General features: G+C 55.1%; 4 protein-coding genes across 4 annotated transcripts; 2 read left to right on the top strand and 2 right to left on the bottom strand.

Moving 5' to 3' along the window:
• Positions 1 to 384: 384 nt before the first annotated feature.
• On the top strand, positions 385 to 1,796 carry CH63R_00606 (Integral membrane protein; the record flags this gene model as incomplete). Its single annotated transcript, XM_018295581.1, has 3 exons — positions 385 to 424; positions 477 to 1,306; positions 1,416 to 1,796. The coding sequence occupies 3 exons, from the start codon at positions 385 to 387 to the stop codon at positions 1,794 to 1,796; spliced, it is 1,251 nt and encodes a 416-aa protein (XP_018163943.1).
• Positions 1,797 to 2,844: 1,048 nt separating this feature from the next.
• Positions 2,845 to 3,719, top strand: CH63R_00605 (ATP synthase complex subunit H; the record flags this gene model as incomplete). Its single annotated transcript, XM_018295580.1, has 3 exons — positions 2,845 to 2,871; positions 2,990 to 3,074; positions 3,445 to 3,719. 3 exons carry the CDS (start codon positions 2,845 to 2,847, stop codon positions 3,717 to 3,719), a joined length of 387 nt encoding a protein of 128 aa, XP_018163942.1.
• A 2,048-nt stretch (positions 3,720 to 5,767) lies between these two features.
• On the bottom strand, positions 5,768 to 8,510 carry CH63R_00604 (Serine threonine-protein kinase sck1; the record flags this gene model as incomplete). Its single annotated transcript, XM_018295579.1, has 2 exons — positions 5,768 to 7,211; positions 7,264 to 8,510. The coding sequence occupies 2 exons, from the start codon at positions 8,508 to 8,510 to the stop codon at positions 5,768 to 5,770; spliced, it is 2,691 nt and encodes an 896-aa protein (XP_018163941.1).
• Positions 8,511 to 15,933: 7,423 nt separating this feature from the next.
• CH63R_00603 (uncharacterized protein) lies at positions 15,934 to 16,442 on the bottom strand (the record flags this gene model as incomplete). The annotated part of the gene is made up of 2 exons (XM_018295578.1): positions 15,934 to 16,280; positions 16,337 to 16,442. 2 exons carry the CDS (start codon positions 16,440 to 16,442, stop codon positions 15,934 to 15,936), a joined length of 453 nt encoding a protein of 150 aa, XP_018163940.1.
• Between the last annotated feature and the right edge of the window lie 632 nt (positions 16,443 to 17,074).

Raw genomic sequence — 17,074 nt, 5'->3', positions numbered from 1 at the left:
CTTTGAACGCAAATTATGGCAGCAGAAGCAGCTCAGCGCCGCTTTGAACCTAGCACCGCGCGTCCATCGAGTACCACGGAGTAGGCTGACTTTTCTTCATAAGAACCCCCGGGACTCCCACCCTACCTTGATGACCATCTCGCTCTCACCTACCGTACTACTACAACGAATCAGTCCAGAGCCTCTGCCTCTTCCCACACCAAGACGTACGTTATATTCCACCCGCCCCCCACCCATCATACTATATCCATGATCCGGAAGCCGTGCATTCAACCACCTTCTACATATCCAACAGCTTTTCCATCTGTTCTTCCGTGGCTGACAGCGTTGTCCAGTCGAGCATCGTTCATCTCGTAACAAGTCACGTCAAAGACACCGTCTATTATGAAGGCTTTTGCAGCTTCTTCCCTAGCAGCCGCGCTTTGTATGTCTCGATGTGTCACCCTTCAGCTGATCACAACTAACGATAGCCACAGACGCGGCGACAGCCTCCGCCGACCCCCTTCAAGCATGCCCCAATGATATCTGCTTCAGGGTCGCGGTCCCCCGGGCCGCTTCCAGCTCCGGCAGCGGAAACCTGTACTTTCAGATGTCGGCCCCGACTAGCTACCAATGGGTTTCTCTGGGATCCGGCTCGACCATGTCCAACTCGAACATGTTTATCATGTACACTGACGGCAATGGCAACGTCACTGTTAGCGCTCGTACCGCGCGCGGTCACACTATGCCCCAGGTCTCCCAGGGCACCACGCTTGAGCTCCTCGCCGGCTCTGGTATCGAGAACGGAAAGATGATCGCCAACGTCCGTTGCACCAACTGTGCGACATGGAGCACCGGCTCCCTGGCCCTCAACTCGGCCACCAGCTCTTGGATTGCGGCTTGGAGGGCCGGCGGCGCTATCAACTCGGCCAGCGCCAGCCAGAGCATCCAGCAGCATGACGATCAAACCAGCTTTTCCCTGGACCTGACCCAGGCGACTGTCCAGACCGACAGCAACCCGTTTGTGGGCACTTCTGGTGGTGGTAACGGCAGCGGTAGCGGCACCGGAAGTGGCAGCGGAAGCGGAAACGGCGGCTCCACCAGCGGCGGCGGTGTTGTATTTAACGGAGGCGGCGGCATGTCCAACGTCCTCCTCGCTCACGGCATCATAATGTCGATCGTGTTTATCTTCTTGTACCCTGTCGGTGCCATCCTCATGCCCTTGTTGGGTAAGTGGATGGCCCACGCTGCTTGGCAGTCTGTCGCCTTCCTCCTCATGTGGGCCGGCTTCGGCACTGGCTACGTGTACGCCCGCGACAACGGTTATGTGAGTTGCCTTTTTTTATTTCGTTTCCGTGAAATGGAGGAAGATATGGCGTCTCCCGATCCCACCAGCCTGTCGCGCCAGGACCCCAAAGCTGATAGGCCCTTCGTAGCTCTTTGCCCAAACCCACACGTTGCTGGGCACTGTAGTCGTTGCCATGCTGGCTATCCAGCCGTTCCTTGGAGTGGCACACCACAAGTACTACAAGCAGAACCAAGCCCGAGGCATTGTCAGCCACGCCCACATTTGGTACGGTAGGGCTCTGATGGTGCTTGGAATCATCAACGGCGGGCTGGGCCTCGAGCTCGCTAGCTCGTCGCGGGCCTATGTCATTGCGTACTCTGTCATTGCTGCTATAATCGGCGCCGCGTGGATTGGATCCGCGGCTTGGGGCGAGATGCGCAGGTCAAAGCACACCACCGCCGTCAAGCGCGAGCAGAGCCATGAGTCTCCGGAGTCTCAGCAGCGCATCCCCTACCGCCAAAAGAAATAAACAGCGCAAGGGTGTATTTGGTAGAATGGGTGATCCAGGGAAAGGGACGCGGGAGGTCAGGGAGCAGAGTATTGCTTTTTTTTGTTTTGTAATGTTTATACCAAGGTCGACTGAGTATCATCTCGATGATGGTTGCAGGGAATCCGGGACCGCAACTTGACAAGCGGTGATGGGGGAAGTGCTTGGAGTTACGGCGCGTTGGCAGTTATTATCTCCCTCGTCGATGACGAGGTTTTATAACCACGATCGCTTTTGATCCGTCCCGACTACGCTTGCGTTGGTGTTCGCAATCCTCTTCGGATTACAAGAGCAGTTGAGGGTTGCTGGAAGCCACAAACCACCTAGTGAATGTGGTTGACTGGTGACCTGATCATCTTCCACGAAGGCCGATGGGTGGAGAAGATAGTGTGCTTTTGCGACATGTCTGAATTTGTTAAGAAAACAGAGTTAGTGTGGTGAGGTCATGAAAACGCCGATGAGGCTGCTCTCAGCAAGCTAGCCAGATCGCAAGGAGATTAAGCCAGGTAGGTAGGTGGTGGAGGGTGCCTGCTGAGTCCCCTATGATGTCGTAGTTCGGGCGACTTTGCCCATGGTCCCAAATGCTGCACGAATTGCCGCCGCACCCCGCAACCGCAAGCCGTTTGCTTACTAGCCGGTCCCAAGAAAAGAGTCGGTCCTCACGTGATGTCAGTCCGCCGCTCATTCCCTAGCGCATTAGCTGCTGCCCGGTTACTGTTTCCCCAACCCACCCATCAACGGAAGGGAAAGCGTGGGAGAGTGGAGCAAGACAGAGAGAAGGAAAGGGCGAATCCCCCCTGCAGTTCGGCCTCGAGTTAACTGTGGCCTTACGCCTGAGGCAGAAACAAAAACCCGCAGCGGTTGGATCATTGGCGTCCAACCAGAACCGAACCGGCTCAATCCAGCTTTTTACTGTTGCTTGCTCTCCATCCCGTACAAAACCCTCAACCACCCGTCGTTCCGCCCTCTGCAACCCCCCCGGTGTCCTCCCCCCCCTCCCAATTGAGCCTGCCACCGTCCACATAGCAAGATGCTCGTCCAATTGTCCCGCGCCACTGTACGTTCCCTCACTGTTTTTCGTGATGCAATTTATGTTGTCGCCGCCGTCGGTGTGCCGACGCGGCGGTCGATCGGAGAAGCGAGGCAGACGGGGAAAAAACTGACTATGCAAATAGCGCGCCGCTTCGGCTGTCTCTCGGCTGGCGAGGCCCAGCGCCGTCCAGATGAGGGGATTCATCGCCCCCACGGTCTCGCGAAGAGGTTCGTCATTCTCTCATTCTCCCAATCGTCGATTTACAATTGTCCCGGAGGAGGAGGAGAAAGTGGTGGTGGTTCGGATTGCCGGTGCGGCCAAGGGAGGTCAAGCTCCGAAGCTGGCCTAGAATTGCGCTTCGACCTCGGGTGACAGCATCGACCATCGACACTTCGCATCAACAAACTCATCGTCTGAGCATTGTCTTCCCATCGCCAATTCAACGCCCGGTCATCGTTCGCCTCATTTCCATGTCAAAACCCCATCGCTGTTGCCTGCCTCCCCTGCCACCCCATCCGCTGAACATCGTATACTGTCGTCGCTACCGCCGAATGTTGTTCCGAACACCAGATTTACTAACTCAACCCTCCGAAACAGCCGACTTCGTTCAGGAGCTCTACCTCAAGGAGCTCAAGGCCTACAAGCCCACCCCCGTCAAGGACTCTGACGCTCAGGGCCAGGTCCAGACCTTCTCCATCCCCCAGGCTCCCAAGTCCCCCGAGGAGACCGACCTCGCCGCCAGCCTGAAAGAGTACGAGAGCATGGCCGTCGAGGTTGAGGGCCAGGACGCCTCCGCCGTCGCCGCCAACGGCGAGCCCGTCAAGCACGACTGGCTCATGATCGAGGAGGACGAGGAGGAGCCTCACCACTAAACTCGGGCATTTGCCCTCGGGTCCCATATCGAACAAGTTTTTTACGAACACCGCATTGTTCACCCCCCGTCTAAAACAACCGATCGAAACAAACCCTATCCTGTGAAGCGACTGGGGAAAAGTGCCTTTTCAACCTTCGCGTTCTTGGGATCCTGTAAACCCTGCCGCTTGCCCCCCCGACGGACCGATGGAGTGGAAGTGCGTTTGATGGAGAGGAAGAGAGAGGGGAGAGAAAGGTCAGGAGAGCCGAATTACGAGAGGAAAGAAGGTGTGCTGGGAGGTGGTAATCCCGTGTATATTGTCCAACTGAACCTCGCTGGCTAGGAATGCTATTTGCATGCACTTACGATATCGCCATGCCCATTATGTGGTTAGCACCCCTGATCAATGGTGCTCGTAAGAATGGCGCGCCATTCTAGCATCGACGATCGAGACCGCTTCTTCGGTCTTCGCTGCCAGACGCCTACTGACTGCATCGTGCTTGACCCTAGACCTTGTGTCCTTCCGAGATACTTGACTTGAATGTAGCCAGGCTGCCTACATGGCCATCGAACTAGATACGGACATGTGGACCCCCGGAATCTTCCGGAAGCCAGCCAAGATGCAAACCTCCACGACGTAGAAAACCAGACCTTCCGCGAGAGAGAGAGAGAGAGAAGGCGAGCACTTGCGAATTGGAGAAAGCTTCTAGGGACGAAAATTTGGTCCATTTTCGGGGCGTCCTTCCCCCCCGTATCTCGAACAGCGGCACGGTGGGGGGGTTGAAGAGTCATCATCCCACGCCTTCTTCGCTCGGTAGTTGTGTGTTCTCAATGCATCCGCCTTCGTCTCTGGGCAACAACAAGGATGACACGACCAAAAAATACCCAACAACAAAAAAAAAACATGGTATGAATGTTCATGCACCGTCGTCCCCATCTTCTGGTTGAAAGAACGGTCCCCACCGCGGACAGACACACTTCCCCCCACCTGTTCTCTTCCATGCAAAACTTCAACTAGCTCGACTGCGGCCAATTGACCGGGCTCAGGATCCAGCCTCAGTGTCATGAGTCCCCACGCATGGCATTCGGTCCAGCTCCTGCCCACCCACGAGGTCCCGTGACCTTCATAATTTACATTGTAGCCGTTGTCGACATTGTACGTGGCCCGAGGGATGTAAGGAGCCATAAAGTAAGAAGAACCTGCATCAAAACAACATAACTCTCTACGTCTCTTTCCTTACACAGAGGCAGACGTCAACACTATGGCACACAGAATGAAGAAAAGACTGATTCGTCTCATGGCTATCTGATTAAGCGTTATTACAGGCGGCCTCCTCACAAGCCGTTTGCCATTCTCTCCTTCAAAGTTGGCTGCCATACGAACGGCTTGGATGTGTAACATTCCACACCAAAGCTCGCCAGCCAGCCGATGTACCACCCGCTCCTCCCTTACTTAAGTTGTGTGGCTGCAACATAGAAGCCGCAGATGCGTTTTGTGGGGAGAAAAGCCCACGTCAGACGTCGATACTACCAACAGAGGTGTAAAGCCATTCCTTCTCCAACAAATCCATATTTAATGTGTCGGTAGGTACCCTGAAGTCACTTCCTCACTCCACTGGCCAGAATGCGACATCCTACAATAGTCTGTAGAAACATGCATGCATGGATCAAGACGTCATGAAAGTGAAGCCAACCGCAACACTGGTATCACCAATGCGTTGAAGGTTCCACAGAGATTCAAGAGTCTTGTCATGTGGCACGTTGTGTGTATGTGTGACTGTAAGTGCTTCGATCAGCTAAAAGCAGCATTCTGAAGGCCGATCCAGGATCCGAATGTTCATCGCTCTCAGCCCAAACGCCATGTACCCATTACACCCCTAATGATCACATGCAAAGTTGACCGCCCCTATGCACTGAATCCATGAATGTTCGTTTTTGACTTTGTGATGGTGGTGGCCGTGGTTCTTCTTATGGAAGGCAGGGGGAAATGGGGAGGCTGATGAACCATTCATGTTCTCAAGGTAGAACCAAAAAAAAGATGACCAAGAAAGAACCAGAATGTGCTCGTCAGACGTCAAAATGTCCACCACCAATCATCTGCTCGTCGTTGGTGGTTGTGCGCACAATGCCACTCATGCGGTTGCTCTTGTGGTTTACATCCTCAAGGTCATCCCAGTCGTCGTCTTGATGGTGAGAATCACGCATCTCCTCATCGTCATAGCGGCTCTTATCTCGCATATGGTCGTCAAGGGCGCTCTCGTCCACAAAGGTGAAGCCTTGGAAGTTGGCCTGCACAGAAGGTGAAAGTGGCGTTGATGTGGCAAAACCCTTGGACAAGGCTGCTGCGCGCTCGTTGAGAGAGCCATTGTTGTCCAATGCGTTGGTGAATTCGGGGTCGAAGTAGGACACGTCTGTCGCTGATGTCAACTTCGGCTTGAAAGGAGGAGTAATGAGCTTCTTTGCAAGAAGATCCCAGTCAATGTCAGCAAAGAAGGGATGACGCTTCAGCTCCTCTGCATCGTCGGTTGCGCCCAGTCTGTGCTTGGGGTTTCTGTTGAGCAGACCCTTGACGAAGTTGCGGCCCTCCTGAGACAAGGTATCCCGAGGAAACCGGACCTTGCCAAAGGCGATGTTCTTGTACATTTGTTGGGTGTCTTCTGCATAGAAGGGGCTCCAGCCGCAGCACATCTCAAAAACTAGAACTCCCAGTGACCAGAAATCCACCATCTTGGTGTATCCTGACTCGTCGAGGAGAACTTCAGGGGCGAGGTACTCGGTGGTTCCGCAGAAGGTATTGGTTGTGTCGTTTTTAGTGAGGTTGGCCTTGGACAGACCAAAGTCACAGAGAGCAATGTGGCCGTTGGCGTCCAGCAAAATGTTCTCGGGCTTCAGGTCGCGATACACAATGTCATTGTTGTGGAGGTGTTGGATGGCCAAGATAAGCTCTGCGATATAGAACTTGGCTCTTCGCTCGTCGAACCGACCTTCCTTCTGTAGATGCCAGAACAACTCTCCACCCGACATGTAGTCGGTAACCAGGTACAGATCCGAGGGTGTCTGGAAGGAGAACTTGAGACCCACGATAAAGGGCGAGTCTGACATTGCTGTTCGGACCAGAATGTTACGCTCACCGACGGTGTGGGCGACTTCCTTCTTCTGGACGATGACCTTCTTGGATAGGACCTTCATGGCGTAAATGCGTTCGGTGTCCTTCTTGCGAACTTGGTAAACCTGGCCAAAAGTACCCTTGCCAATCAGCTTAAGAATCTGAAAGTCTTCGGGGCCAAAGTGTTTCCGCTCGGTGCGCTGAAAGACGGCTTCGACGTATATCTCTCCCGTTGGGGCGTTCTCTGCCACGGTGTCGGCATGGCCCTTGAGGGAGAACCAGCCACGGACTGGATTGTTCGAGTCCCTGTTCGCTTGCAAGTCCACATGGCCCAGAAACTCCTCGCCGTTCGCGCTGTGATCGTAGACGGAAATGTTGACCAGCATATTCGAATCGACAACATCACTGCTCTTGAGTTAGCCGGGGCACAACGACTGGTCTGTGGGACCAAACTTACAACTCTGCCTCGGCGTCCCACTTTGGGCTGGTGAAGGACCGCCGTGACCGGTTGCGGAATGTGTTGTAGTCCGAGATGCTGGTGTTGCTGCTTTGACGGCTGCGCATTGGGATGGACATGGCCGGTCGGCCTGAGTCGCTCCCTTGCCTCTGGATCGGAATGCCTCCAAAGGACGGCGGCGGCAGGTTTACGTCCTCCTCTTCCTCGACAGAGCGTGGACCTCCCGAGATAAGCTCGCTCCTCTGGAAGACAGCGACGACATAGGGATCCTTGGCCCGTCTCAGGCCCTTAGCCTCGACAATCTTGATCGTGAGCTTGCCTCGGGCGGCAGGGACCTGGGCACCGGTGGTTCCGCTCCTCGGCGTCTGGGTGCCACTGGGAGGCACAGTCTCATTGCTGCTTCTCTTGGAGCTCGACCGCTCCTCAGACTGAGACGGTTGCGCGGCCGAGAGCGCCCTGGTGGGGGTCGGTGGCCCGCTCTTGAATGCCGCGACTTGAGTTAGCTTCTTGAGCTGATCAACTGACGACGAGCTGTGAAGGGAAGTGGCTTTTTGCGCTGAACCAACGTGGGGGTGGGTGGGAGTTTTTGGTGTGATGGGCTTTGGGAGGCTGGGGTTGGAAATGTGATGCGCATGCACCGCCGACGTTGTGACGATGCTCGAAGGTTGGGACATGAGAGTGAGACTGTGGCACTTCTTCGGGTAGTCCGTCACGCCTCGTTGGAGTAACGGTCTCGCCGATGAGGATGCAGCGGACCGTGTCTCTCCATACCGCAATGACAGACTCCTCTTGAGAAGTCCCACCGACGACCGTCTTGATATTGGCGGGGTCGGATACTGGTGTGTCTGAACCAGTGCCATGGGCGAGGTGTTGGGCGACGAAGGCCGCTCTCTGGGAGGATGGGGAAGTGATAGGGATTTTGGTTCAGGATCGCCACCGGGCACAGCATCCGTAGAGCTGACCTGAGAAGCATTCCCGTCCGTCTCGACTTGCTTCGTTTCGGGACCAGGAAGCGATTGTCCTCGATGATTGCGATCCGACGCGACAGGGGCAGATACAGAATTGTGAGGAGAATCTGTACGAACCTGGCCGAAGTAGCTCATAATGCCCGGCAGGCGTTTGTCATGGAGGTCGGGTTGAGGGGTTGCCACACCAGAGCGGGGCGTATCAAAGCCGATCTGATCCGCGCCATCTTCGTCAGCTGCGGCCGCGGGGGTCCTGCTGTGGTGGTTAACGGTAAGATTCATCCTTTGGGTTTGTGGCGGGAAAGGCGCGAGGGGTAAAATCTCGGGTTGGACAACAGAGACGGTGAGAGATGAACACGCTGAGCGGCAGAGCGAAAAGCGGAGGTGGAATCAGATTAGGAAAACTGGCTCATGACGGCTGCCAAGCCCACGGCCGCTTGACGAGGAAGAGGATGAGGAATTGAGCAGAGGCGGAGTAGGGAGGTTGCCCATGCGCGCGCCTGCAACGACTGACGGGAAAGAACGGGGAAATTTTTTTCGTCCTTTCTGGCTATGATGGAAGCAAGGATGCCCGTCGCAATAGATAGCTAGCCGGGTAGTACGACTTGGAGGGGGATGATGCAGATGGCCAAGCAGAAGCCTCGTCAAATAGGGAAGAGGGCAAGGTGGGCTGGTTTTGTTCCGAAGACGCCCCGTTATCCAAAGGTCCTATCCTCGAACACTAGTCAAGGCCTTAATCGGGACGCTTTAGTTACACTTAAGGCGATGGCGGGGGCAGGCGATGTTGGGCGCGTGTGAGGGGGCAAAGAGGGGGAAATGCCAGTAGGACCAAGAGGAGGCAGCACAAAACAGAACAGGGAGAGAGGGCTTTGATGCCGCCGGCCAGAGCGAGAGTGACGAGATGACTTGGTATTGCTCCGGCTGCTGGAACTTTCAACTGACGAGACGCCCGCGGCAGCATTGGGCTCCTATGCTAGCACTGGCAAAGGCGGCCCCCGCGTCCCGGGTCCTCTATTGTTAATCCTTTAGTGCTGCCGCCGCAATGGTGGCCGTCAAAGGGTTCAGGTAAGGCAGGTAGGTAGGCATGGGGTAAGGGATGGAATGGGATAGGATGGGACGAGGGGCATGCAGTGATTTGCATTTACATGTGCAAGCGAGCGCGGCAGGGGGGGGTATGACTCTGGACTGGATGCGTCGTCCATCACACACAACGGCATGGACTGCGGAGCAACGCTCAGCTGCCTGGGACGCCCCAGGCCAGTAGGTGTAAGTGCTGCCCCTCCGACAGTCGCAGGACGGGTGCGCGGGCGCGGCAGGGAACCAGCGCAGATAAAGCCCTGGTGGTGCCAGTTCGAGGGGCGAGAGTATGGCAGGCAGTAGGACGGAGAGTTGAAGCGAGGAAAGGAGAGAACAGTGGTAGGGGCCGGCTGAGCTTAGTTGCTTGCAGCCTCGGACTGCCGTCCGGGATCGTCTGAGATGATTCGACGGTAGGCTGAAAGGGCCGTTGACGGCAGTCTGATGCCTCTGGCACTAGCCAAATGAGGAATATGTTCCTTCAACCCGCCAGGTGCAGGAACAAGCCAGTCGACCGACGGTGGACGTCCAAGGAAACACACCTCGTTCGCCCGCCACCCTCCGTCGCCACGCATTTGGGTAGTAGCATGTATGTACGGCGAAGACATGCCGCAAGGAGGGGGCAACCTTCAAGACGAGAGGCTTGTTCAAGGGTCCAGGTCAGGTTCAGGACTCTGGAGCGGGAGACAACAGCCTTCAAATGGCCACTCACTACAAGTGGCCAGAGGTTCATTGACATGTAGGGCCAAACTTGGACGCAGAAAAGAGAAAAGAAAAGAACCACAAATCAAATGAATGAAGTAGTGTAGATGACGGCCTTGATTGCACGGCCCCGGCCTTGGATAAGCGGCACGCAATTGGCAGGCCAGGCCAGAGCGGCAGGCAAACCAAGCCCCCACCCCAGCTTGGAGGGGAGAGGAAGACGAGGCGGATATCAAGCGGATGGGAAAGGTGTCGCAACTCAGGCAGGCCGCCGGACAGAGGAGGCGAACTAGCGCCACAGCTTTGACCAAGCAAGTGTTAAGGCATGGCCACTGGCCAGGACAGATGTTCCCAAAGTAAAAACGTGCCGTTTGTCGGATGGGAGGAATTTGGGGGGCTGTTGCGGCAGCATAGAGGACGGTAGACATGAACAAGACAAACACAAAGGCACCTTTTGCCAGGAGGATGGATACTCAGGCAAGTCGAGTGTAGAAGGATCCAGGGTAGGAGGGTTGTTGAGATGCATAACATGAAAATGCACATACCTAGAACCTGACATCATCATGGCTTGTGTCGCCCGCTTCAGCAGGTCGAAGCCGCCAGTGTTTGCATGTGCGCCCTCGGAGCCGGACATGGTTGCTGGTTGTCCGCTGCAATCGTGGGACGGTGAAGGCCTAGTCGAGGCAGAGGCCTGAATCCTTGATTGGCGTCAAAACAGGACGAGATATCGTAGCGTCGCCGAAGGATTGGTCGATGCGAGAAATTGAGCGGCAGATGTCGTGAAGCCTGGCGCGGGTGGGTGTGCGTATGTGAGAGTGAGAGAGTTTGCGGTGTGGTGCGAGGTGGTTTGCGTGAGAGGAAGCGGCGGCGGCGGTTGCGGTGCGATGTTGTGGTTTTTCGGAGGTGGAATTGGAGACTTGATTTTTTTTTCCCTTCGGGAGGGGTGAGAAGTTGAAAGTGGGATGAAGTGAAGGTCGGCCACGGTGTGTTGTATTGCGTTGCGTCCATGGGAGTGGGTGCAGGCGGGCGGGCGGAGGGGGAGGTAGGGGAGGGTGATCCTGAGAGGAGAAGGGAGGAAAGGACGGAAGAGAGGGGAAGGCGCGAGTGAGGTCCAGGTAAGGCCTGCTGCTCCTTGATTTTTTCCCACCCTTCTTCCTTCCACTTTCCCTGCACACAGCAACCGGCTAGTAGTGGAGGCAAATGGGAACCTTGAATACCAAGGCAGGTAAGTAGGGTACCTATGGGACGTGCGGAAGAGTAAAAGTACCAGCACCAGCACCAGCAGAGCAGGTACCTACCTACTGTACCTGCTGTAAGTAGGTAGGTAGGTAGGTAGGTAGATATGGGTGTGTCTGGCGCCTTGTCAGAGTGGGGCGGGGGCGACAGCGCAGCACTCCAATCGATGACAATGGACTGGCCTAAGACCCGAACATATGGCAGGGAATCGGTGATGTGTCGATGAACCCCCGGCCAGTGAGAATGCGGCTGTTACAGAGGGCGGATCGTGAAGTGGCACCGAAAGACGGAAGGTTCATGAGGAGTAGGGCCCGATTCCGTTGTTGGGAACCTGGGAAAAAGCGGGTTTGAGTGGGTCAGTCGAGTGAAAGTGGGATCAAGCGTAAGACGTCACAGTCGAAAAGGAATCGCCGGTGAGTTGAGTCGAGTTGAAATGAGGTGTTGGTTGGCAAGGCACACCGGCGTAGCGCAGTTGTGAAGTACGCCCTGAATGGTTGGTCAGGGCGAGGGCGAGGTGAGATGCGCGTGAGTAGTAGGTATGAGGAGGAAGAGGAGTGGGCAATGAATGAGTGTGTAGGTCGACGAAGCGGAGCGAGGTAAGAGGCAGGAAAACAAGCCCCTGTCCTCTGGAGGCAGCGGGTGCCAAAAGAGGCAAATGGTTGACATGGACATTCAATCCTATTCGATCCCGTCCGGGATCTTCATGTGTTGTTCCCCCCATGACAATGTTTGGTAGGTATAGGGGATAACGTTGCCTTGACGGGAGCGGTGGTAAAATAAACTGGAAGTCCAGACAGCCCGACCTAGGGAGCTTCAGGTTGACCAACACGTCCAGGGATTTACAGAGTTTATCGACTCTCAATCCAAGACGGCTATCGGGTCCGTCAGTGTGGTGTATCGGCCAGTGTCGGCGGCCAAAGAAACCCCCACAAAAGAAAATGAAGGTACATCCCAAGATTTCCGGTTTACGTTTTTTCCTACTCCTTTTCCTTCTACACTAGAGGGCAGGGAAAGTAGAGCAGGGAAAATAGAGCAGGTACCTCGGTCAAAGGCCACCATCGCCTTCCGAGGTATGCGCTATCAGCCCGGTGCCGTCAGTCTGTGTAAGACGAAGTCTAAAATGAATGGATGATGTATGGGCATTCTAGTACTGTATCCGTATTTGGCCCGGAATGCCGTTTTAGGGCTTGGTTTTGAGACTTCCATCGCGCTCTGGATGGTGGCTTACATTCCACTAATCAATACCGTGCAAACAAAAGCCCACGCCAGTACCACCACAACCCCTGCCTCTACTGTGTCTGCAGTACCCAACATTTGAACCCCTCGCTGCCCCGCCGGCCTTTCGCGAAAGCCTCATGCCAAAGGACCAGTAAAGTGCCTAGGCAGTCATGACCCATGGTTTGATGTTCGAAATCTCTGCATTTCTTTCCACACGTACGGATACAGCTCTCCAAACGAGACTGTCGACGTCGCGCTTGAAGCCGAACCGTTCAAGAGGTTAGAACAGTCTAGGCCTCCATCACGTCTCTTCCCCGCTCGGCTGCCTACCTACACACATACCTACTATGCATGTAGGAAGGCTTTGCCCAGCTTGCAGCTTGCAGGGGAGTGTTGTTCCAGACGACCTTCTAGAACCAACTGGGAAGGCCTCTGCAGGAATGTTCGGCGTTCAGCGCCCTTCCGGTTTGAGCGAGGTTCTGGCCGCAACCACCTTGTCAATATCCAAGACCTTGCCACGGCGGCTGAGAGACACGGGCGACGCAGGCCACCATGGATTCATCAGTTCCGTTTCTTGCAACATTCAACTGTGCGAGACGCTGACAACGGGCACATGGGAGATGGCGTCGATTGGCTCTGGCCAGGCTTGAGGATGTGGGATGCGTGCTCACCAGCTTCCCTCCGAGACCGCCGACTTGAGGGATTCCCTTCGGGAAACCGTCGACCCCCGCTATTGACATGGGCGTCCAAGCCGCGGGGGGCATGGGTGGGTTGGATGGACGATTCGATTGACAAGGAGGATGAGTCAAGACCGCCGACGAACCAACATCATCATCAGCGTTTGCGACGAAGCATTGGCTGCGATGCGACACCCTCTAGCCACCATCCAGCCAGCCAGCGGTATGAACACGCACGGGGGGCATCGTATCACTTGTCGCTTTACCTTCTGCGGCCACGCCTGCAAGAAGGGTTGATTCCCTCGCCGGGCCAAGAAGGGGGCTCTGCTGCTCTGCTGCTCTGGTGCTCTGGCCAGTCCTCTCCACGACCCCCAATCCTACTCACACTGTCGTCACTCGCAAAGGATTCTGCGAACGAAGACACTGTCAAGGCCTGGAATGTCTCGAGACAGCCCCAGCTCACAACCTCCCCCCTTCCTTCAGTTGCCCCAAATGTCAGCTTATACGCATCAATGCAGTGCGAACCGTGCACACTCACAAGCAACCGCCATAGGCATTGGCCGGCGTCGCGCCCTCACTCCTCACGCATCTCGATACGGTCTACTGCCCTTGTCCAGGACTTTGGTTTTTCATGACATAGCCTCTCTATGCAACACTTTATACACACACTCACACACACATGCCACCAACTGTACTGGTATGGGTACACTCGGTGCAATCACACTCGGATTCCACTAAACCGTCTTTTGTATCTCAACTTTTCCGCGCCATTGCCCGCGCCATATCGTTCATTCCGCCAAATAAGGCGAAAGCCCTCCCACGACTTACACACCACACGCATAGGTGGTGCGAGATAAACGCAAGTCAAACGACGCCTGCCAATATTTCCCCGCCGTTCATCCCTGAGTGGGGAAACCGTCCCGCTGCTACGTAACTGGTGGGATCCCCTACGTCAATTGCCCTCCCTCCTTCGTCCTCTCCAACGTGGCATCTCCAACTCTGTTCCCCGTCCGGATCGACGTTGCCCAGCGTTCGAGACATGGCTGTTTTACGTCTACGAGTCATTGAGCTCGTGTGTGATCCCGCGCAACCGATGCGATTGTCGAATTCATGTTCTGCCATGGCTGCCAGCTGCTCGGGCGCTCATCTTGATGTATAAGAATCGCTGCAGCTGGGACATGCCCTTGGAAAAAGCTTTTGGCGTCCGATCCAGGTTCATGCCAGACGACCGCGATGCTCTCTTTTGCTAGGTAGGTATGTAATGAAATCCCCTCTTACTGCAAGACACCGACATGTGACCCAACAAGAAAGCCCGGCGTATGCAGAAGTCGCATATGCCTTGTCCGATGACTTACGGGCTTCAAGAACCATTCTCCGTGGTGTTTGACGATGTACATAGCTACCTAGTCCCGTTCTCATTTGCCCTAAGGTTTCCCCCCCCTCGACTCAATGGTATGTGACACAGCAGATAGACCGACTCTCGTCGACGTTTCGCAGCCCCAACACGGAGCAGTCCTCGTCCGAAGAATACTCGACCCGAACCGCCGGATCTGCATCTTTTCAACCCCGGGCATCCCCCGGCAGAATTCAAGTGGCCTGTCCAATCTCTGGGCCCGAGTTCCCTCTCTGCTGCCCCCCTCTCCAATTCGGAGAGCACATGCCGAAGAACCTACGTGCTTTTCGTACGACCCTTCGTGCATCCTGTAGACCCCGCTTCTCACATACACGCTCGACGGTACGTTGGTAATCGGGAAGAGGGATGACACTCTCGTATGGTACGGTCGTCTCAGAGGCTGAATAACACTGACAACATCGACACTTCCCTCAGTGGCGGCAGAGGAGCTTGCTTCCCTTCGCCGGCTGTCGTCTGCCGGCCCCGAGCCGTCATGCGTATACATGCAAGCTCGATGTCGTTCGCGTTCCGCCGCGCGGGGGCGAGAGGCTTAATTCTCTGCGTGCGTTTTGCCATATACCGCTGCCGGGTGGCGAAGTGCCGACCTGACAAGGATGCGACTGACTGCAGTCTTGACCTTATGGTGTCGGTTGACTCCCACTGTGTGTCCGTCGTTGCTCATCGAGCGATGATATAACATGAGTCTTGTCCGGACCGACTAGTCGCATATCTGCCGTGCCTCCTGTGCCGCCCGGGTGAATCATACCTTCTTGGAGACGGCATCACATTCCGATCTCTATCTCGGCCAACTTTCACTCCGTTTCCAAGCAGGTATCTGTGAAAGTCCAGGTTAGTTTTGGTTACTACATCACAAAATCCTAGAAGGATACGTTCTTCGTACATTCACTGACGAAGCCACTTACCTTCACGAAGAGAAGCCCGATATGGGAGTAGAATGACATAACGGGATACTCGCTCCATGTGCCTTCTGTGCATCTCAAAGTGGACAAAGCTTTCTCGGCTTAGAGTAAAAGCCGACATCTTCGCAGAGCTCAGCCTTTACGCCACGGTTATACTGATCACTGTCTCGCTGACTACATGTCACAGAGGCCCTATTTCCCCTCTGGTGCATGATTCGAAACCCGCATCGCTACTTAGGACTCACGACTGTAGGTTGAACTGTATACACGTTGTGTAGAAACCAAATCGCTATACGTGGGTATCCATCCGCTTGCGTCTATGCTAGTAATTCCAAATCACCACACCTTCAATGAACCGTACCATGCCGATGCTCACCGACAGGGAGTAAGTTGATGCCCAGTTCACACGCTTCGTGTCTTCCAAACGCCCCTATAATGCTTCTCCGTTATGATTCATATCTCGCTAGTCAATGGCGTCTTCGTACCTAGACCCTCGGTGTGCGAGCCTTCTTTCCCTTCATCTTGAGGACGATCCTCTGCTTTTTCGACGCCACGGGCACCTTGACCCAGAGGGCGTCGCAGGTCTTGACCCACTTGAAGTTCTTGGTCGAGAGCAGTATTCTGGGGCGCTTCTGCGCCGCGGCGAGGGGCGAGGGCTTCGGTCGTATGGATAACTGTCGTTGCTGCGGGATATTGTGGCGGAGTCTAGGACTCGGGAGGGACGCGGCCTCTCGCGCCATCCTGACGATGGTGATGTCCGCAGCCAGCGGGGATGGCGAGAAGATGAGGATGTCGGAAGGGCGGTAGGGGCGCGGAGCGGTAGTGTTCTGTTCTATTCGAGAGGTCAGTTGGAAAGCTGGATGTGGATGATCGTCTGTGGGATCCTACTGCGAACCTCGAGCGGCAAGGCGGTGAAGGCCGATGTCGTCGAGGGGCGATGATCCGCGGGGGGAGCGTTCCTGACGGACTCCTGGTCTTCTTTGTTTGAGGTCATGTTTCTAAGATTTAAATGTTGTTCTGAGGTGAGGTTGTATGGTGGCGTGTCAGGAACGGCTAAACGCGACAGGTTTGGGAAGGCGTCCGGCGCTGTTGAGGTAGGTGAGGGATGGGTAAATATGATGAAGTATTGAAAACTAAGAATGACCCGTGAGAGCAGACTATCGATACTCTTCCTCTCTGAAGTAGAATATCTGGAGCTACCGCAATGGCCTGTGTGTAGACTTTCAGAGAAAAGAAGAACGAGGGTGAAGAAGAGTAGTGGAAAGTTAAGATATAGGTCAAGCACTAGGGAGGCTGATCTCGATGTGAACAACTTGGAGACGGACGACCAGGCTCAGATGAAATACGGGAGTGGTTCAGTCTTTTTGACGCTGTACAGTAGAGAAATGACGGCATATAGAGAGATCATCTGGTTAGGTGTGTGAGGTGAATGACCATTCCCGCGTGACCGCGACCCCCATTCACCGAAAGCTCCACAAGCCTCCTGGGAGAACCACAGCACTCACTAGGCCACTAGGCTGCGGATTCAACAAAAGAGTCAGGTCTGCTAACCAAACAATGCGGGTGTTATTGCGTCGGTTTCATTCCACCGGTTTTGAAATCGAGAAAAGGAAACGCCCCGATGAA

This window comes from Colletotrichum higginsianum, chromosome 1 (assembly GCF_001672515.1).
Source record: "Colletotrichum higginsianum IMI 349063 chromosome 1, whole genome shotgun sequence".
Classification (NCBI taxonomy): Eukaryota; Fungi; Ascomycota; class Sordariomycetes; order Glomerellales; family Glomerellaceae; genus Colletotrichum; species Colletotrichum higginsianum.
This window is presented reverse-complemented; position numbering and strand designations above follow the sequence as displayed.